The sequence below is a fragment of the Poromitra crassiceps genome (genome assembly GCF_964638095.1).
Source record: "Poromitra crassiceps genome assembly, chromosome: 10".
Taxonomy (NCBI): domain Eukaryota; kingdom Metazoa; phylum Chordata; class Actinopteri; order Beryciformes; family Melamphaidae; genus Poromitra; species Poromitra crassiceps.
In genome coordinates, this window is record NC_139631.1 from 29,724,446 (window position 1) to 29,746,843 (window position 22,398).

The 22,398-nt window shown below is 46.3% G+C and overlaps 1 protein-coding gene across 1 annotated transcript in view; it reads left to right on the top strand.

Moving 5' to 3' along the window:
* Positions 1–22,398, top strand: part of hmcn2 (hemicentin 2) — a gene marked incomplete at both ends in the record, with an annotated part of 68,249 nt that overhangs the window by 19,618 nt on the left and 26,233 nt on the right. Inside the window, 21 exons of the mRNA XM_083643815.1 lie at positions 1,082–1,177; positions 1,350–1,477; positions 1,961–2,105; positions 3,039–3,151; positions 7,095–7,254; positions 7,392–7,551; positions 12,133–12,260; positions 13,232–13,483; positions 15,070–15,153; positions 17,630–17,821; positions 17,955–18,085; positions 18,227–18,371; positions 18,568–18,694; positions 18,793–18,950; positions 19,635–19,913; positions 20,014–20,156; positions 20,644–20,794; positions 20,957–21,175; positions 21,285–21,398; positions 21,531–21,718; positions 22,181–22,277. Of these exons, the coding sequence (XP_083499941.1) occupies positions 1,082–1,177; positions 1,350–1,477; positions 1,961–2,105; positions 3,039–3,151; positions 7,095–7,254; positions 7,392–7,551; positions 12,133–12,260; positions 13,232–13,483; positions 15,070–15,153; positions 17,630–17,821; positions 17,955–18,085; positions 18,227–18,371; positions 18,568–18,694; positions 18,793–18,950; positions 19,635–19,913; positions 20,014–20,156; positions 20,644–20,794; positions 20,957–21,175; positions 21,285–21,398; positions 21,531–21,718; positions 22,181–22,277 (3,210 nt within the window). The remainder of the gene's footprint in view (positions 1–1,081; positions 1,178–1,349; positions 1,478–1,960; positions 2,106–3,038; positions 3,152–7,094; positions 7,255–7,391; positions 7,552–12,132; positions 12,261–13,231; positions 13,484–15,069; positions 15,154–17,629; positions 17,822–17,954; positions 18,086–18,226; positions 18,372–18,567; positions 18,695–18,792; positions 18,951–19,634; positions 19,914–20,013; positions 20,157–20,643; positions 20,795–20,956; positions 21,176–21,284; positions 21,399–21,530; positions 21,719–22,180; positions 22,278–22,398) is intronic.

The window sequence follows — 22,398 nt, forward strand, 5'->3', positions numbered from 1 at the left end:
AGGCCGACAGCTGAGCCAAACACATTAATCCCATTATGTTCTATTTTTAACTCTAATTACCGGGCAGTCAGCCCAATAATACCACTCATTATCGAGGAAGACATATTTGTTGTTAGCATGCAACGCCACCCATTCTAGATAATCACGTTCCTTTCCCAATGAATATGGATAGTGATGTGGAAAATTGAAAAACGTAGAAAACGTAGGTATCCTGTATCGTGACGCCAGTTATTGTAGAAATGGTGTTTATACCAATAACACTATTCCTCATCCGCATGATCAGACAGTCTCTAGCCAAAAGGATAAGACCAGACATTTATAATAATAGAAGCCAGGAGTCCAGGAAGTGTCTTATGAAAGTATATTAAAAGCCATTACAACTCCTCTAAATCATCATTAGAGAAGGACTGCAAACATCTCAATATACATTGATGTATAGATTACATGAGGATTTATGGAATGCAGTGAAAATCTCACATTTGACATACGCTTTATAAGATTAAGATTTCAGACGGACAAGCCCGTCTTTATTGTCACACGATTACACATCAACACATGCACGGACGGCCACAACACACACATGCTGATGGTGGCCGGTGAAATTTGTCCTCTGCATTTAACCCATCCTGGCTTTGTCCTTTCCTCCGGGGGGCAGGCCAGGAGCAGTGGGGGGACCGACTTCGGATGTTGTCGTCACTGGTCGGATGACGATGACGATCTGATCTTCTGCATGTTTTTAATGGGGGGGGGGGGGTTATATACGGAGGAACCCCCCTGAGGGAGCACGGGGAGAACATGCAAACTCCACACAGACAGAAAGGCCCTTACGACGAGATACCCCACCTGGGCAGTAGGCACTGAAGATATGGGGGGGGAACACAACCACAGCGCCCACAGTGTCCCAGGCGAGAATCGAACTCAGGACCTTCTGACTGCGAGGCGACAGCTCTACCACTGAGCCACCGTGAGAGAAACAGAGAGGGGAGGGGTGGTGACTTTGGAAGTGTGTGCGTTGCTTCAACTTTACTGGGTGTGATATGTGTGTGTGTAAATCGGCTTTTCTCTGTGTGTTTGACTGCAGGTGTCTGGCTGGACGATGAAGGACTGTACATCTGTGAGGCCAAAAACCAGTTTGGAACGGTCAAAACCGAGGCCAGAGTTAGTGTCACTGGACTGGGTAGGGCTCGTCTAGTCTGTCTTTTCGCTCTACATCAGCACATTTAGTACAAACAGTGTCTGCAACCCAAAAAGCCTGTCTGTAGCCATAAAAGAGTTTCAAGTTCTCCTGCAGCTGGTTGGTATTTACAGTATCTCTTTTCATGCAATGATATCCCTGCGTCTGTCTGCAGAGCCCCCTCTCTTGGCCCACGGCGCCCCAGTCATCACCGCTGGGATTGGTCAATCCCTCAGTATTCCCTGCATGCTATTGGACGGAATACCTCTCCCGGAAAGACACTGGTCCCAAAATGGAAAACCTGTAAGATTGAGCAGTGCTAAATGAACAAACTCCCTGAACACATTAGATCTGCCCCTACTCTGCCTATTTTTAAATCCAAGCTAAAGACCTTTATGTTTACTCTTGCTTTTAACTGCTACTAAACTACTGCCTCTCTCGGCCTGTAATTTTTTTTTTTTTTTTTCCTGTACATTTCCAACAAATGGACTGTACATGTAATAATAATACTGAAGAATGCCTTGTAACTTATTTAAAACAGAAATAATGTTTCATGTTTGTTAATTTGAGTATATATTTTAACTAAAACTGTCGGCTGTGTTTTTTATGTGTTTTTTATATGTGCATTGCTTTGCTGCTTGTTTTTTCGATTATTTTTTTGTAAAGCACCTTGAATTGCCTTTGTGTATGAAAGGTGCTATATAAATAAAATTTGACTTGACATGTGTGTCCGTCACATAGATCATATTTCTGCTATTGTTTGACAGTTAGTCCTTTCTTCTATAGGTGCAGCTGAATGGGAGGACCTCCCTGAGGAGTGATGGCAGCCTGTACATTGAAAGAACCACCCCAAAGGATGCTGGGACATACGTGTGCACTGCGGTGAATGTAGCGGGCACCATGAACATCACGGTCGACCTGGAGGTCCATGGTGAGTGCGCATGTGTAGTCCCCAAATCCCTAAAGAGTTGTCTGCATGCTAGGGACACCTTGCCTGGGTCCAATCCGCCCATTCCACTGAGTTGAGTTTTGGATGCTACTGATCATTGTTTTGTGATATGCAACAGTGATTTCCTTGGTTGAACAAATGATTAGCAAATCAGTGCCGAGGGGGACTGATGATTAGCCAATCAGAGCCAATAAATAACAGTGCAACGGGCAGAACTAATGCCGTTGTCAAGCGGTTGTCAAGTGCGCTGAGGAGTAATAACAATAGCGGCCGCCATAGACGAGATAGACGCTGCTATCAAGGCTGTTTTAAATCGATTAAAAGTACAAATTACTTGAATCTACGTCCCTGTATGTCTACATACTTGGCCAATAAAGCTGATTCTGATTCAGAGATATTTATTTATTTATTTATTTATTTATTTATTTATTTATTTATTTATTTATTTATTTATTTATTTTGCGTTCTCCCACCTGGATTAACGTTAGATTCAGGCAGACACGTTGGTCTCTTGTGTTTGAGTAGGGAAAATCGAATTTCCTTGGGGGAATCCCCCTCATGGAAATAGCTTAAACAGGGGGCAATCTCAGACTAGAAGATGCTCAGGCTATGAGACACCGGCCCATCGAGACAGACGGTCGAAGAATGTGCTGAATCAGCGTGGAAAACAACAGCGAACACCTGCTCTCATCGTAGTGAGAGGGTTCCACGCACCGCATGCTTTGATGAATGAGCTCATTCTGTTCATGGGCCTGTAATGACGGACAGGCCAGATGACGGTTCATCATCAGTTTGTAATGAAGAAATACCTCGAACACTGACGCTGCTGAGTAGCTAAGGCCGCTGATAATTCTATGAGCCCGCTTGTTCATGGCCCATCAGACAGCTGAATTCTGTGACCTACTTCTTCCACAGTGCCCCCTGAGATCCACGCTGGTCCGTACCACTACATAGCCAGCGAGGGCGTGGCCATCACGCTGTCCTGTGAGGCCAGCGGCGTTCCCAAGCCAACTGTTGTCTGGTCCAAGGTACTGTAGGACGTCCCGCTCGAAGTCCAAATCCACTTTTCTTAATGACTGTTTTGGCCGCATCCCATGAATCTATGCATGACTAATGGATTAGTTGTGATTCACAACCGCAATCTAGCGAGGATCACATTTGGCATCTGGTTATCCGAAGATAAATCTCCATTAAGACGCTATCAATCATTTTTAGAAATAATATTGTGCGGGTTACAGTCGAAAACAAAGGCAAACAGCCAACGTACAGTCCCGACACGACGATGATGATCTGGTAGTTTTGTAAAGGTGAACCCATCCACTCATCCAGTGGATTAGGAAAACTCTATTAACATAATGATTTGGAGTAGTCATCTTCATCCAATAATGCTTCTTTGATTGGCGGAGTTTGAGGAATGGAGAATATATCTTCAGATGTCATTTAATGGACATGTTGTGTCCACCTGGAATAAAAAAAGATGGCCCAGATCATAGTGTTATTACTTTATTATGTATCATACTGCAGTTCTGCCTAGATGTATATGACACTATCAGAGATGGAAAGTAACTAAGCACAAATACTTTGTTACTGTACTTAAGTAGAATTTTCTGTACTTTACTACTGAGTATTTAGTTTTTCTGACAAATCTTTACTTACTTAAAACAGGCTAGTTTCTTTAGTTTTAATGCATGGCAGACAAAAACGATTGAATGTTTGTATATTTGGCTAAGTGGGCGGTAGGGCATTCACAACTAGTGAATTTTACTAGTCGACTAGTCGTCCCTAAAGGTAGTTGACTAGTCGTTAAAAAAAAAAAAAAAAAAAATCTTAAGAAAGAACATGAGGTATTTACACGACATACATGGACTATCATATCCCATATCCCCCACAAAGAACATCAAAACACAACAAAACAAGAAAACTGCATAAGATACAATAATCCACGAACAAACAAGACTATTGGACAAACAACCAAACAAAAACAATGCATTCAGCTCCTATCCTGATAAACCTAATGACACTGGGGTAAAAAGTTCTTAAAGTCAAACTCTGTATGTGGTTGCCATATTTTGGGGATGTCTAAGAATCTGCCTTTGCTCTTGTAGTAAATGTTATCCAACGTATGGTAGCTTGAGAGTTCATTCCACCAGTGAACTACAGCTAGGGGATTGTATGCTTTCCAATTTAAAGCTATGCATTTCCTAGCTGCCAACAGGGCAAGATCTATGTATTTACTTTGAATGCATTGTTTTTGTTTGGTTGTTTGTCCAATAGTCTTGTTTGTTCTCTGGATTATTGTGTATCTTATGCAGTTTTCTTGTTTTGTTTTGTTGTGTTTTGATGTTCTTTGTGGGGGATATGGGATATGGGATAATAGTCCATGTACCATGTACCAGCTCAGTGGCCTTGTGGTCTGAGTGTCCGCCCTGAGACTGGGAGGTTGTGAGTTCGATCCCCGGCCGAGTCATACCAAAGACTATAAAAATGGCACCCATTGCCTCCCTGCTTGGCACTCAGCATCAAAGGGTTGGAATTGGGGGATTAGATCACCAAATGATTCCCGAGCGCGGCGCTGCTGCTGCTCACCGCTCCCCCAGGGGATGGGTCAAATGCCGAGAACAAATTTCGCACACTCAGGTTTGGGACTTTGACTTGACTTTGATGTATGTCGTGTAAATACCTCATGTTCTGTCTTAAAGATTATTATTATTTTTTTTTTAACGACTAGTCGACTACTAAGCACAGTGTCGACTAGTGGTTTTACTAGTCGAATACTAGTCTGTGAATGCCCTAGTGGGCGGTGTCTGGGTGTCAGTCACGGAAGTGACATCATCAGTGAGGTGGGTAGCGCTGTAAGTCACGTTTTGTGTCATGAAAGTGACATAATTTCCTGGACAAATGTTGGCGCGGCACACATTTGCTCAACTGTGATGTCATTAAGGCAGTTGTCGAGCAACTCTGAGCACGATGGCGCACAGTTGCACAGGCGCACAGGTGACGTAACTGTGATGTCAATTGGAGAGCTCGCACAGTTGCCAACTGTGGTGTCACTCAAACAGTTGTGATGTCATCAGTGATGTCACTCAAGCAACTGTGATTGAGTCTCCACCTTAGAAATCGAGCGTTCAATGTCACTCGAGCAATTCGAACAATCTATCCCTTCATAATGCCTTCCGTTTGAGACTCCGACAGATCTGAAGCAATGGCTGCTCGAACAAAGCATGGCTACTGGCCGCTCCACTCCGCAGGAGACCTGGACAAACTGAGGACCCTGCTGCAGGAAGACCGCTTCAAAAGGGGGCTCAATGAGTGCGCAGACTACGGCACGGCCTACTGCACCCGTCTGGGGCACGCAGCCATGCGGGGTCACGCTGCCTGTGTAGCCTACCTTATCACCCAGGGAGCCCAGGTAGACCAGCTATATGGCATCCGCACGCCTCTCTACCTGGCCGTGTACTACGGTCACCTGGACTGTGTCTGGATCCTCCTGGAAGCCGGGGCCAACCCCAACATAAGCGGACTACCGTCATACACTCCGGCCTACTGGGCTGCCCGTACGGGAAGGCTGCACATACTGCAGGAACTCATCAGGTTCCATGCCGTTCCCGTTGGAAGTCTTGACACCCTGACCCTCCACAGGTCTCCTCTCTACACCAGCGCTCAAAACAACCACCTGGACTGCTTCCACCTGCTGCTCCAGGCTGCTGGCGTTCTGACCTGTGACGTAGCTTCTCGCCTGCTGGAGGTGGTGCTGCTTCACGCGTGCCAGGCGGCCTTCGTCCAGCAGCTCCTGGACCACGGCGCCAACCTGGCCCTGGTGACCTGGGAGCAGGCACAGCTGGAGGAGAGGGCGGATCCCGAGGCTTTCAGGGTCTTTCTGGAGGCCAAGAGATGTCCTCGCAGTCTGGCCCACGTGTGTCGGATCCGGATCCGCCAAGCGCTGGACACACATCGCCTGAACCAAGTTCACTCCCTACCACTAACACAAGTGATGAAGGACTTCGTGCTCCACCAAAACTGACTTTAAGGATTGTCAGTTTATTTATTTTCATTTCCTAGATTTCTTCAGTGACTGTTTAAAACAAATCCACGACCAGAGATTAAATACCATCAGCATACACCACCTGTAGCCAATCCTTACTACTATAATTGGAGAGCAGTGTGTCTGAGTCTGTGTGTGCTCGGTTCATCGTCACCAGAGTCCCCAATCTAGGATTGAGGAAAGTTTTGTTCATCTTAATACTGTATGATGTGAGGTTCAGTTAGCTTTGCACAGAAACAGCCAGTAGAAATACTTTTTTACTTTTATACTTGATTACATTTCAGAGCCTGTACTTTTTGGCCAGCGCAAGCGGGCCCTATATCTGGCTTTGTCCAGTCCAATTTGCGTGCCGATTTTATTGCCGATGGTCGTGAACGCTTTATCGCGCTGGCCATATTCTAGGTTCTGACCTAGCCTTGTTTACTGTTACTTGAGTAAACAAGTTGAATCAGTACTTCTACTTTTACCAACACAATATCTGTACTACATAACCCATTGATACCTGATGCAGCATTTGTGTGTGTATCCCTTTAAGACCGCGAACCGTGGTTCGCGGTCTTAAAGGGATATACACACACAAATGAGGGATATACACGCAAATGCTGCATCACGTATCAATGGGTTAAGTAAAGAATGTGTGTACTTTTCCCATCTCTGCTGACTATCACAGCCAACTACTGTATAACATCCCCTATCATCACTACAAGTGGGTATTCACATTGAATCTGGCGATACCACGATTTGCCAGTGTCATCATGGGTTTCATACACTTTATGTAATAAAACATCAAAAAACAAAAATATCAAATGGGACAAAATCTTATCAAATGGAGGTCCGTGGTCTAATTTGTGTCAGTTTGACGTATTTACAGTTATGTACAGCACTTTAATATACATTATATTCTGCTGTCATGCCTGCTGTGACCACAGGGGAGACAGGTCTTACCCAGGGAGCGCGCCTCTCCACAGTCGCACCCCGACGGATACCTCCGCATCCTCCAGCCCACCGCCGAGGACGCGGGCATCTACATCTGCACCGCCACCAGTCCTGTGGGCTACACCAGCCGAGAGGTCCAGCTCACTGTCAACAGTGAGGCAAACAAATATTCAGCTGCATTCACACAAACACAGCAGCGTTTCCCAGCGTTTTGGCATAACAATGACCGACCTTTGTCTCTATAGTACCTGAGCTTTCTGAGTCAACATGTGTGCGTCCCCTCTCCCCAGCCATGCCCAAGATAATGGGCGTGAGCGGCCATGACAACACGGTGGAGATGGCTGCCGAGGTGGGGACAGAGGTCATCCTGCCGTGCGCCGTCCAAGGCAGCCCTTCTCCCTCGGTCACCTGGAGCAGAAACGGCCAGCCCATCCCTCCCGTCACAGCCTGGTAAGAGCAACTGGCTTCTCATATTGTAGCAATGATGCAGGGAAAATAGGTAAACAACAGCCCAACAAAGGACAACATTCTTACCATACCTTACCTCTGACTTCACTAACCCGCTCCCCGTTTTTTTTTTTTACAAGGGACTCTTGATTGAAACCGGCTGCCGTCCAAAGCCGCTGTTAACGGTCGGTGTTTAGTGTTTAGTCAGTATAAAGCTCCGTTTAGTGGAGCTTTTTGAAGGGCAGGCAGGCAGGCAGCGATAGATAGCAGCAGGCTGATGGAGAGAGAGCTGTGTTGCAGCTTTGCTGTTGGCTAAACCGAGGAGGAACATCTGGTCCCACATGGCTCGCCTCGCTGCTTCCCCGGCCCCTCTAGTGTGGTCACTCTGGGTGCAGACAGCAGGCGGGCCGGCTCGGGACACAGACGTGGTAGATGACAGACGGACCCTCTGGGCCCGGCAGACACCAGACTGAACGCATCTTGGGTAGATAGAAGATGACGGAGGGGGGCTGAAAGCTGCGGTGGTGCCTGAGTCGGATACGCTTGCGTGGGGGGCCAGGAAGGAGGAAATGCGGGGGAGGGACGTGCCAGGAAGAAGGGAGGAAAACCGACTGACAGAGGAACAGATACAAGTGCTGTCTGCCTGATGTTGGGATTCCCTGGGGTGCTCCGGCCATAAAACAACATGCTGACTCTTTACTAGTCCTGTCTGATGAGAATAACACATCACTGCGAACTACCCCCACATCAGCCCCCAACGCTTTACATGTACAGGACCTGTGGAAACTGGCAAGCTGTGCAAAGGGAGATTCATTCTCTCCAGGCTATGAATAGGTCAGCTACTCCCCATACATCCTCCAGGCCAGACGGAATGACCAGGGGGCACTGATTGTTGAAATAACTCAATCAGTGGGTGACCAGAGTTCTGCCATAGCCATGCATCTTGCATCACTGCAGAGAGAGAGAGAGATCCAGAGAGCTAGCTAGCCCACACTGAGTCAGGAGATCTGTTCAAACTAGGCCTACCCCGATGAGGCCAATTTGTCCCAGTTAGCCTCGGTGTCAGGCTGTGTGCACAGATGACTTGACACCAACGTGGGGAGTGATGGGGGGTAGTGATGGGGGGGGAGTGATGGGGGGTAGATGGATAGGCGAGATGAGAGGCTCACTTCATGTGTGCTTGAGCTCGTGTCAGTCTGCACCCAGGTAGTGCCGTGCAGAGCGGAGCGGGGCTGCTGCCTCAGCACAGATTGACCCGTCATTTGGTTCCAATGATGGATGTTCCTCAGGCTCTTTCAGGAGGTGGGGGGGGGGGGGGGGGGGGGAGGCATTAACCACATGTGCAGTTGAAATATAGTGAGGTCTTTGTGCTTCCAGCTCACTTCCACTTAAATGAACATGTTATTGTTATAAGTCAGTTGCTTAGCAGAGACACTTATCTCAGGCGAAAATCATGGAGGATGTGTTTATATTTGTGCATATTATATGCTTTTATGCAGCTGGATAGCTTCTGGTGCAGTTCAAGTTATGGCTATTCAAGAGCTTGAAGTGCAGCATAGAAACAAGTATTTTAATTGCATATATGTTGTCATTGTTGTTGTACACTGGTCACACAAACAACCATTTAAAATGGCTGACCTAGATTTAACTACACTTATTTTTTGTTTCACACCCCAAATCCAGGATTTTTTTAATGTATCCATCCATCCATCCACATTTCAATGGGTAGAAGGTAGAAATTTCTTATGACAAATATTAAACTCATTGCAACTTTTAACCCTAGCTCAGCTGCTGTGTGGCCTCGCCTACTGATGACATCACAATTGCTTGAGTGACCATCACTGATGACATCATCGAGTGCTCGAGTGACATCACTGATGATCTGATGATGTCATAGACATGATTCACAGTCATTCACTTTCACTTTCACTTTAAGAGAACATGTGAATCCTTCCTGTCAAACTTGCATGATTCATGAACTTTCTCTTGAATTGAAAGTGAAAGAACCCTGGTTGGAAGGGGTTCCTTGGAATTTTTGCCTAGGGCCCCAACAGACTCTAGAAGCGCCACTGGCTACATGTATGGGAAAGTAGAGTCGGTATAAAGGTAGCCCCAAACAGTTTTAGGGGCCTGGCGAGTGAGACTACGATTTAATGTACAGATACAGCATCAGAATGAGGCTACTACACTAGTGAGAGAAAGAGAGAGAGAGAGAGAGAGAGAGAGAGAGAGAGAGAGAGAGAGAAAGAGAGAGAGAGAGAGAGAGTTGTTTCCTTAGAGGCCACTAATCTTGATAAATTCCAAAACGTACAGTCTAGTTTTTTTAAATAATTGTATAAGCATAAAACACATTGCTCCAACCCTCACTCAAGCGAGGTTCGCTGGAGATTGGAGAGAGTGCGCCGTGTTGCGGTCCAGTTCTGATTGGATTTCCCATTTGTGATGTGTGAAAGTCGTTTTTAATCTGCACAATCCAATCAACTGAATTTCTTTATTTCTCAGTGGAGAAACGTGTGTTGCTTTTTACACCCAACAACAATGGCCAAAAAAAGAGAAAAAGTTTAGTGTTAGTATTTTAGTTGGCGATCCCTTTAACGAGGTGTTTTCATCCACAGAACTGCCGCTCACTGGATGTTTTCTGTTTATCACACCTCTGTAAAACTCTACCTGTAAACTCTATACACACACTGCAGTGTGTCAATCTCATGAGGGCAGCTGCTTCTGAGATGTTCAACCAACAGTCACACTGCATTCAAAAAGTCTCGTCGATTAGTGATTCTCTCTCTACCTTTCATAAGGACCCCTAATTTAGTACACATTATGGCCACAGACTCTGTCCCAAATCTGAAAATATTTTTATTGTTAGGTGATTTTGTCCAGAATTCCATGACTACTGGTAGGCTATCTGTATGAGAGATCAGAGTGAAACTATGATCAAAATAGTGAAGTCATTCTATTCGTTCTATTGTGAATGAAATAATGAAGTTAATAATTGTATCAATTGGCTGGGGACCCTCTGGAACCCCCTCAAGCAGGGCCGGCCCTAGCCATCTGGGGGCCCTAAGCAGGATATAGATCAGGGGCCCCCTCCCAGGGGCGGGGGTTTGGGGGCATCCGCGCTGGAAGTACTTTTAAGTAGGGGGTGCGTCAATTTTCTTCGGCGCTGCCCTAGCGGGCAAATAAGAAAATTTGACGTTTTTGGACTTTTAGCCATATTTAGAAGAATATTTAAAACAAACAAACATGACAATGACGCTCGTTTGTAGCCCTATCAGTGTCAAGCAAGCGTGTAGAACCCAGCAGCCATAGGGGTTGCCAGGTCAGTTAAACCAGGGGTTCCCAACCTTTTTTGTGCCAAGGACCGGTAGATACATGCAGGACCGGTTGTCAATTTTAATGGTTTTAGTTACATATATATTTACTCACCAGGTGGCGACAAAAGGTAAATAACAGCCTTTTGTGTTGTATGTAGCCTACAGTATTTATGTTTTTGTTTAAACTACAAACATAAATAAACGTCAACCTATGTTTTAACTACCACACACAGCCTATAATATTATAGCCTATGTTTATTTAAAAAAAAAAAAAAAAAAAAAAAAATTGGGGGGGGGGGGGCCCCCCAACTCCTGGGGCCCTAGGCAGCCGCTTGGTTCGCATATAGGGCGGGCCGGCCCTGCCCTCAAGGACCCGTGGCGTTCGCCGGACCCCACGTTGAGAACCATACATCTCTAGTGTTTGGTCGGATAAAAAACTAAAGCTCTACACCATGTCTGCAGGCTTTATATATTGAATTACAGCCACATGATTTGCCGTGGAGGAGCAGGCAGTTTGTGCTATTTACAAGCAGGTGTACCTAATAAAGTGGTCAGTGAGTGAATATCAACTCTTATATAGGCTACCTGTCACATGCTGTTACTTTTTTCTCTTGAGAACTCAGCGAATCACTTTGAAAATGAAATAAGTGTCTTAATCCAACAAACAAAATAAATAAACAACACTGAAAATAGGGCAAAAGTCATGTCATGGGTAATACTGTATTTTGGAATAGATCTATGATAAATTATTCAAGTTTGGTAAGATTTTATAATTAATTATTTATTTATGTATTTATTAATTATCTACATTTTTCACTTCCACGTTACTAGTTCATAAACAGCGAGCCTCTGGTATTTGCTGCACTGGGAATTTACAGTCTCTGATGGTGAACAGGCTTTTTTCATCAACTCATCCATTAATAATTGCAGATAGGCAAAATAGCCTTTTGAAAATGGTCCAAATATGATCAGGGATCAAAGTCTGTCTTAGTGAAATTAGTATGAGTAACAGTCTTAGATGTTAGACGTAGACATGGATGAGTGAGATCTCTATGGATACCATGAACAGCCAGTATTAGTATTCATATCAAGTGTTCATGTGCATGTAATGTTACGCAAGTTCAAAACTGAATGGATTGTGTCTGAGTGAAATAGCACTTCAAACACACACCTACTCCCAACACATACGGGAGGAGGCTGTGGCTCTTCTGTGACTGATGAAGTGTTGTTTTCTCCGTCTCTTCGCCCTTGACCCCTAACCACTCTCCAGGTTCACCGTTTTGCCTTCAGGCTCCCTGAAGATCACTGATGTGCGCCTGATTGATAGTAAACTTTACACCTGCACTGCGGCAAACCCAGCAGGCAACGCGTCCCTAAGCTACAATTTACACATTCAAGGTAACTTCATGGGGCTCCGTAGAACGTTTAACTCGGAAACCTTTTAACTTGTCCTTTCAAGATGCAGTCATGTGGATACATTCTACAGGGATACATCACTTCCCAAATATGGGAATATAGGTTTGTTTATTTAAAGGATCCCCATTAGCTAATGCCATGGCAATCAACTAATCTTCCTTTATATATATACTGTATATATATATATATATATATATATATATATATATATATATATATATATATATATACTGTATGACATTTAAAAGAATGAGAATTATCAACCCATATGAAGTGGAACATTATAGAAAACACAGTTATAGCCTACCTCAGACGATCTGCAGCACACGGTAACGTAGGGTATCAGCGTAATAACTCTCATGGGTCTGGTGTTGAGACTAGTCGTGTGCATGCCTCTGCATATTATTTTTGAAGGATGCATTTTTTTTATTAGGCGGATATTAAGAGGTAATTTATTCCAGTTTGTTATGGCTCTCTAAATTACATTTTTCTTCTAAGAGAGTCCTTGGGCTGGGTACCACAATATGACCGTTACCGGCAAATTTGCTGTTGAAGTCGTGTAGCCTACAGTATGCTATTACAGTAAATTATTTGGTCAAATAAAAATGTTGGCCTCTTTGATAGTGCAACTGAAAAATTTGGCCATGCATAAGGAAATGCTTTGCTCAATGCTGAGCCATGAGAAGCTGGAGTGCAACAAATCAGGGCTAGTTCTAATAGAGGAACCCAGAAGAAGTCTAGCAGCCCTGTTTTGTGTGACTTGTAATTTTGCAAGATTTGTTTTGTATACAGACGACCATACTGTTGAATAATACTCCAGGTGGCACAAAATTAATGATTTAGAAACTTGACCCAGCATGTGTGTGATTGCACATAAGGAGAACTTCTTGTGACTGCAATACCTCGTCCCATTTTTTCTAACAACTGTATCCATCTGCTCGGTTTGTCTTCAGCTAAGCCTAGGATTCAGGCAGCACCTTCCCTGTTGAAAGCCCTGATTGGCCAAACGGTGACTCTGCCCTGTGTGGTCCAGGGGGAGCCCAGCCCCGAGGTCAGTTGGTCCCACAATGGACTTCCTGTTGGGGTCAGAGACACTGCGGCCCTCAGGATCCAGCAGGTCAGCCTTGCTGACCAGGGCACCTACCGATGTGTGGCCAAGAACAATGCTGGACAGGACACCTTGGAGATCAAACTGGAAGTTCTTGGTGAATATCTGCAGTTCCAGATTAACCCTAACCAAAACCCTGTTTGGTAACCATGAGAATACGTGGAAAATGAATAAAACGCTGCAAACATATATAGTGAACTACGCTTTTATCTTGAGATCTATTTAAATTTACATTTTCCTGGTACAGGCACTTTGAACATTTAGACATAAATGTGCTGTGTCCCAGTTTTAGGCTCTGTGCAGTCTGCGGAGTCTTTAGAGGTGCATTCTCCTGAGGAAGATCCACACTGCCAGAGAACAAGCAGTCCTTTAAACCAGTGATTCTCAACATTTTTACCATAGCAAAGACCCCCTAATTTAGGCCACGGACCCCCCTTTTGATGATATTTTGTCTCTCACTCTGACCCAAATCTGAAAATATTTTTATTATTATATACTAGTGCAGTACCCGTTCCCAGTTCGAAGTCGATCGGACGAACGGTGCTGGAGATACGTGAAAGCCATGTTCTGATTGATCGAACTGCACAAAATTCGACACTGCTCTTCCTCGGGTTCCCAGCAGTGCACCCGCCAAGTTTGCACGAACGGTTCTCAAGATAAACCGCTTTTTGTGTTGTCAATAGGTGGCGCTATGACTATGCGTGTCCGAATTCTGCTTTCAGAGCTCGTTATTAATTATTAAGTTATTACTGAAAAACTATAATAATCAAATCAGAGGAAATTATGTAATATGATAACAAGTAGGCTAGATACATTTATATCGTGTTACATTTACAACCAGCCCCTTGAGGGCAACCATAATGCTGATGTGGCCCGGGATGAAATTGTGTTTGACACCCCTGCCCTAAGCGCACACCCCGAATTTGAAGTCGATCCGACGAATGGTTCTTGAGATACGCGGAGGACAGACATACAGACGCTCCTGCCTTTATTAGAGAGATGATTTTGTCCAGAATCCCATGACTCGGTATTGTAGGTATAGTAGAGAGATAACAGTGAAAATATGATCCAAACAATCTTTTTTCCCTACATTCTCTAATTGTGTTAACTTCTTGTCAAATGAATCAATAGAGTGAAGTTTAACAAATCACCATTTTGCTGGGGATGCCCTGGAACCCCCCTATAGGAGGACCCCTAGTGGTCCCTGGGCCCCATGTTGAGAACCACTGCTGCATAAGGGGTCAGCCCGGCTGTGGGTGTTGATTGAGGTGCTCTGACCCTCAAAGGTCAATCTGTTTGCAGAGGGATTGGTCAGAGGAAGTGGGAGCCTGAGGTTAACGAGAGAGTGGGGGGCACAGGAGTCAGGAGCCATGAGTCACGTTGTCAGTACAAACAGGGCTTAATTTCCCCCCTAACCTCACAGATGAACCTGTTCACTAATGCTTAGCCTGAGGTTGCTATTTACTGTAGTTAGACTGGATTTAAGCTTGCCAGGGAGAGACTCGCAGATGCCCTGAGCTGAGGGATTCATCACTTGCTTATTTATCTACATTGGAGCATCCGCTGTTACACAACCTGTTTGACTAATAATCCTTATTCCAATTTGTATTCCATGTTCACTGTATCAGCTGCCTTCACACTTTCCACCTGGCAGTTAATTGACATCTTTCTCTGTCCTCACAGAGGCCCCATCCTTCGCAGAGCCTGGAGATGCCATCATGGAGAAAGTAGCCAACAGCAAGGTCATCATCCCTTGCCCTGCTGAAGGTACGGAAGGATTCACACATGAGTCAGCCTAGGACTGACAGACAAGGATAGGGCAATGAAAAGGCCCGGCGCTCAGAAAAGACACAATTTACAGAGTGCAATAAAACCAAACGGTTGCAGTGGTTCATTTTGCTCAGGTGACACTTTCTTTATTGCCGGAGCAAATTTGAAACATAGTTTAAAAATGTCGGACAGGTGTGTGTGCACTATCAAAGCAACGCTCCGCTATCGATCGCCGTAGACTTTCAGTTGTCAAACCGTAAAAATAGATTCAACGTCCTTGCCACCTTAAAACAGTGCACTTTCTTTCTATCGCAGCACCCATGATGACATGATGTTGTCTACTTACCATCTCTGACTACAATGTAGCAGCACCCTGGAGGGATGGGAGGGACTGCTTGCTATTTCATCACAAAGATACAAGTGTTGGTGTAACGTAGCCAGCGCTCACTCCCAGACACCTTAAGACAGTTGCTAGAGCTTGTATGGGTTTTAGGCTCCTTGATAGAGCGTCTCGCTCCCATGCTGAAGGTTCCCGTTCGACCCCCAGCTGCGGGGGGGACTATAGCCTGATATCAGACTGAATTGTCAGCTCGTTACACTCCATTTCCATCTTCTAGTCTGAGATTGTCCCCTCTTTAAGCAATCTCCACGAGGGGAATCCCCCAGGGGAATTCCATTTTCGCATTTCAAAGTAATTGGTACTTTTTATCGATTTAAAACAGCCTTGGTATCAGCGTCTTGTTGCTATTACTCCTCAGCGCACTTGACAACCGCTTGACAACGAATTAGTTCCGCCAGTTGATTGGCTAATCATCAGTCCCGCTCGGCACTGATTGGCTAATCATTTGTTCAACCGAGGAAATCACTGTTGCATATCACAATACCAAACATAACTCAGTGGAGTGGGAGGATTCGAAGGTCTGGACCCGGGCAAGCGGGACTACACAATGCGGTTTACTATTGGTGTATATCTGTGTGGGATGCATCGCCTGATACTTTCGCCCCGTGTGTGATTTGGTTCCTAAGTTACAATCTGTGGACCCTCCCTCTGACAGGCTGTGCACACAGGTATTGTTTATATGGGGGCATGCCATTGCCATGGTAACGGTCTATGTTATGTGTGAGAAACAAGGTGAGGGCCCGGGCTAATGTGGAGCAACAGCTGGAACATCAGTCTGCCTCCTGCCTCTCACTGAGCCACATCTGCTTTCCTCTGCGACGCGGCCTGCTGGGAGAGGAATCCTAATTACAGGCTGCCGGCTGCTGGGACAGAGATGTCTGAGGTCCGGACGATGAGTTACAATAGCCCACCCTCTGTCCAGGTCGTGCAGGCAGGCAGGTTAGCTGGGAGAGACGGTACCAGCCAGGCAGGCCCCTTCAGAGGGCTCACACACGGATGCTTGAAGCTCTTGACACCCCCAGAGAAGCAGCCAGCACCAGCAAAATAAGGATTCCATCATGGACTGCTGCTGCTGCTGCTGCTGCTGCTGCTGCATGGGGGGGATACGAAGCTGTCTCTGCCAGAACGATATTATTAATTTACAAACGAGAACATTGCATTCGGTAGAGGTAATGATTTAAGAAACACATGGAAGAGATAGACTTCGTCAGCCCCGGCAAATAAATTCAAAGTCTTCTAATGAGATCTGTTCACATCTAAAGCAGAACATCTGTACGCATTTCCTCCCAGCAATGAGATCTTTGCTTCGGAGCTCCTAAACTGTAAACATGTGTTCAGGGGCTGCTGAGGGGCTGGATGATCACATCACCTTTCGCTTCTCCTGCATCTCCTGTGTTTAGTGTATTTGTTGGATTGGGGATGGATGGTGTGTTTGGTTTCCACTGCCTCCTCTGTGGTGTTTGGATATGTAACACCTCTGTAAATAGACAGAGCCATATGGCATTTGGATAGCTCCTCTGTGCTGCGCTTTCATTGCGACTGCACAGGACAGTCTTGGTGTGGCCCTGTCCTTGTCCTGGCTCTGTGGGGTACACGATCTGCCCCTCTGTCTCCTCTCTTTCCCCCATTCCATCTGTCTCTTCTTGCCCAGAACACATCTGTTTTAGGCACCTGAGTGCGTGCACCAAGCCCTTTGAACTGCTTGTCCAACCACTCCTATTCTTACTGCTCAAGAAGACCCTCGCCTCAGTTTCCGCTGATAAATCTCGATGCTCGCATTATGTCACATCTACCCCGTATATTGTGTCTTGCTTTTTTAAATGTGAATCTGACCTTGAAATCTTGAGCTTGCGGGCTGAGAGGACTCTCTAACCATTTTGGCAAAGTTCCCCCCGCTGTCCCGCAGATAAATGTAGACCCTGTTTTTTCCTAGTCTGGGCCGCTTGCCCATGGACTTCTCCCGTAGAGAAGCTCAGAGATGGGGGTAACTTTTCTTTCTGTCAGACATGATCGATAAAGTTTCATTTTAAAACCTTACCTCACTACCAACCCCTTCTTGTCCCCCTTCTGCAGGGTCACCGCCGCCCAAAGTGCGGTGGTTCAAGAATGGCCTGGAGATACAAGCCGACCAATCAGAGCTTTCTCTGGCCAGGGACGGATCTCTTGTGATTACTGCAGCATCTGCCAGTCACAGTGGGGACTTCAAATGTGTCGCAAGCAATGATGCCGGCTCTGTTGAGAGAAAGACCAGGTTGAAAGTGAATGGTGAGACTTAGTTCAATCTATGTTCCCCCCCCCCCCCCACCTAACAGCAATAGCTACACATGATCAATGGCACCCTGAAATGTCTGATAGTAGAGATGAACAAATCTTTCTTTTCTTTCCTGTACTGCTCTAGTTCCCCCTGAGATCCAAGAAGATGGCCAGCCCCGGAACCTCACTGTCACCTTGAAGCAGCCTCTCACTCTTGGCTGTGATGCCTTTGGGATCCCCTCTCCATCAATCGCCTGGACTAAAGATGGTCAGCGTGTGAGTTTCAAGGGGAAATACTTCAAACTTGTGTACTTGTTTATGTCTCGATGATATCTAGCTGTACAATGCCACCAAGTGGTTGCAAAGATAATTACACTAGTGTAACACTAGGTAATCGCTATTTTGGATTGTGTCTAGGTGGACAGTCCTGGAGTATATCTGCAGAATGGGAATAGACTACTGAGAATCTACAGAGTTCAGTCAGAACATGCAGGCCAATTTGCCTGCACAGCCCACAACTCAGCTGGAGAGGCCAGGAGACAATATAACATAGTGGTGCAAGGTGAGCTCGTAAACACTGCCAGTAACGTTAAGTAAACCATCCAGTGTCTATTTTCCTTTGTTCATCTGCTGTGTGTGTGTGTGTGTGTGTGTGTGTGTGTGTGTGTGTGTGTGTGTGTGTGTGTGTGTGTGTGTGTGTGTGTGTGTGTGTGTGTGTGTGTGTGTGCGCATGCGTGCGTGCGTGTGTTCTGGCACAGCTCCACCGGTGATCTCAGGCACATCCGGACTGCAGGAGGTCACTGTGGTATTGGGCCAGGAGGTGGATTTCCAGTGCCGGGTCAGCGGGCGTCCAGCGCCCCGAGTGGAGTGGAGCCGCGATGGAGAGTAAGTAAGCATACAGACTCGACTCGTTTCACCCATAGACCCATAGAAACGCCTTAACCGCTGTATCGATTTGATCCCCCATCGCCTGCTCTCTCCAGGGTTCTGTCCCGTGATGGAGACCCTCATGTGGAGTTTCTGGAAGACGGCCAGGTGCTGAAGGTGAAGTCAGTCAGATTGAGGGACCAGGGAATTTACCAGTGTCTGGCCAGCAACAACGCAGGGACTCAGATGCGCCAGTTCAGACTCACTGTGCAAGGTGAAGCCCTCTACCTTGATTTCCCATGAAATAACTTGACTGAAGTCAAATATAGGCATCGCAGTGACTCAGTGGGCTAAAATGCACCAGCCATGCACTCATGACATCATGGGGTTAAATCCAATGAGAATATATATATTTAAAAGATAACATTAAAAGTGGTATGCGTATTGGGTATCTATGACATTTATTGACCTGACCAGTATGGATTGCAACAACATCGCTAGAACTGATCTCCTCCCACACAAGTCCCTGGTAAAGCCTCTACCCTCTTCTGCCCATTATAGTATCCTGTAATTCACACAAACAATAAAGTCACGTTTTCACAATATGCATGAGCAGACTAGCTAATTAGAGCAACAGATCCAACAGAGTCTAGTGAAGAGGTCATATATCACTGTAGGTCTTGCAATACTGTCACACCCTTAGCACTGTTCTATTGTTGAAAATACAAGTACTGTATGTGGTGCGTGGGTGGAGTTTTATTTTGTGTGTGTTTTTTAATAGGTGCTTTGGTGGAGGGTTGGGGGTATGCATAATGCATGAACAAGTGTTACGAACCAACCAACCAGCACACAGCACGACCCTATCAACCCCCTGCAGATATATTCTGCTTGTTGGAATGAGTGGAAGTGTGAAAATCATAGTGCCCTCCTCCTCCCCCGTCTCTCTCCCTCTCTTCAGCTCCCCCTACCATCCGGGGCCCCAGTGGGACCTCTGAGGTGTCTGTGGTGCTGGGTTTCCCCACCGTCCTGCCCTGCGATGTGGAGGGCTCTCCCGTGCCCAGCATCACCTGGCTGAAGGACAACCAGCCCATCGTGTCCAGCGCCCAGCTGACCTACACGCGTGGCGGCCAGGCTCTGCGACTGGGCTCGGCACGGGGAGACAGCGCCGGCCTCTATACCTGCAGGGCCACCAGCCCAGCTGGCACCGCCATCAAACACTATTCCCTGAGCGTCCTGGGTAAGAGATATGCCCCCGGCCCGGTCTTGCTTTTATCTGATGTACACCGCGTACACATCGTTTTTTTTACCCTTATGTCCTTTCCCCCTCCTCTCTGCAGTCCCGCCACAGATAGAAGGAGACTCTCCGTCCTTGACTTTTGGTGGCCGGGAGTTAAAGTGCCGGATCAATGGTACTTTAACTCTATCCTGCCTGGCCAAAGGCTTCCCTGAACCCAAGACTCAATGGTTCAAAGATGGACAGGTTGGTGTGTGTGTGATCCTAAGCGTTGTATTACCTGTATCACCAACTGCTGCAAACATGGAGTCAGATCAAATATATTGATGAAGTGCTATTGAAATCATTGAAATAGGACCTGCATTTAGAACTTGTATCTGCCTGCACAGGACTCCATTGTGTTACGGTGGCCTATAAATGACACAAATTAGAAAGTCACATTTTCAGAGATGAGTAAGGTAGCTAAAATTTATACAGCAGACGTCCAACAGAGACATACTGTAGTGATGAGGTCATATAATGATGCAGAATACTGTAATAGTAGTAAAATCTCAGCAGCTGGTGAAGTAATAGTTGAATAATTGGTACTGATCAACAAACCTATTAACCCCCTGCAGGTATGTTAAGCCTCTGCAGGTATATTATGCTGATTTTGGGCAATGGAGCAGTCAAATGTTCACAGTGCTTCACAGGAAATGAGAATATTGTATCACCCTACTGGTTTCTTGTTTAGCTGCTGAGTGGAAGCCTCCATGCTGGTATACGAGAGAGTGGCCACATCCTCCACATAGAGAACGCCATGCTGTCCCATGAGGGGCAGTACACCTGTGTGGTCACCAACTCTGCAGGAGAGGACAAGAGAGACTTTCACATCACCATCCAGGGTGTGTTACCAGTCAGCAGCGTTCAATTAAACCTGTTTCCTTGGGATCATTATTCAATTTACTCAGTTCAAATGCATTCACTAGAATTTCCTCATGGACTTTTTTAAGGTAAAAAAAAAAATAGTTTTTGAACGTGAATTGACTCATACTTTGCTTTGCTAGTTCCTCCAATCTTCCACCGGGTGAATAACAGGGAAGAAGCCTGGGGTCTGGGAGATGAGGATGAGGATAACCACGAGGACATGACAGAAAAGAGGGACGTGGTCCTGGGCCATTCCATCAGCCTGTCCTGCTCGAGCAACGCCATCCCCCCGCCCAAGCTCAGCTGGTACAGAGAAGGACGTCAACTTACCCCCGCTGATGGAGTGGTACTGCTTCCAGGTCAGGGCTAACCCAGGGGGCAATTAAACCAGGAATGCTGTTGTTTCGTGCCAATGGGCCATCATATGTGCATGGATGAATCCATGATTGAGTTGATTTGTCCTCTCAGGTGGACAGGTGCTACAGATCCCCCGAGTGCAGAAGGAAGACGCTGGAAAGTACACATGCCAGGCTGTCAATGAGGCAGGGGAGGACCGCATGCACTTTGAACTGGAGGTCCTGGGTGAGCGTGGACATTTTGCATAGCAGTTTAAATGTCGTGTGCATTAGAGTCTAACGCATGTCTAATGATTAGACATTCAGTATGATGACAATCTCTGAAGATGATGACTGTTGTTGAATTTGACCTCCTCAGTCCCTCCTGTGATCATGGGCGCATCAGAGCAGTTCATGGAGGAAATCGGAGCGGTGGTCAACAGCACCGTGGTCCTCCACTGTGATGCGACGGGTCACCCAGCACCCGCCATCTCCTGGCTGCGGGACGGCCAGCCAGTGCACACAGACACACAGCACCACATCAGTGAGGAGGGGACACGACTCCAGGTTAGTCGGGGTTAGACTCAAATACTACAATGAAGCGGGCGTCTGGGTAGTGTCGAGGTAAAAGCACTCGCCTACCTCCACGGAGACTCGTTCCCGGCTTGGCCAGACGTTCCTACAGACACAATTGGCCGCGTCTGCGGGTGGGAAGCCGGTGGGGTCGCTGCACTATAGTGCCTCCTCTGTTCCGGTGGAGGGGAACAGGGTGGAATAGCGTGATGCTCCCACGCACTACGTCCTGCTGTGAACTCCTCGCTGTCAGGTGAAAAGAAGCGGCTGGCGAGTGCATATGTGTTGGAGGAAGCATGTGCTAGTCTACAACAAGCGTGCTAGTGGAGCAATGACCGGGAGAGCAGGGGAAAGTACAATTGGGGAGAAAATGGGAGAAAAACCAGCCAACCGTAACAAACACATGGTGTATTGTTGAGGAATATAACCCCCCTAACCCCCTTCCATCTCTCTCAGCTCCTCAGTGTCCAGGTGTCCGACATGGCTGGGTACCTGTGCGTGGCCGAGAACAAGGTCGGCGCAGTTGAGAAACTCTTCAGCCTGACGGTGCAAGGTGAGAGAAGCATAACTCTCAAAATGCTTCTACCACTACTACCTCCATAATTCCATGAGGCAATCACAATAGGACCTTGATACTTCATTGTGTTATTTAGTTAAAACAAGTGGATGTTAGT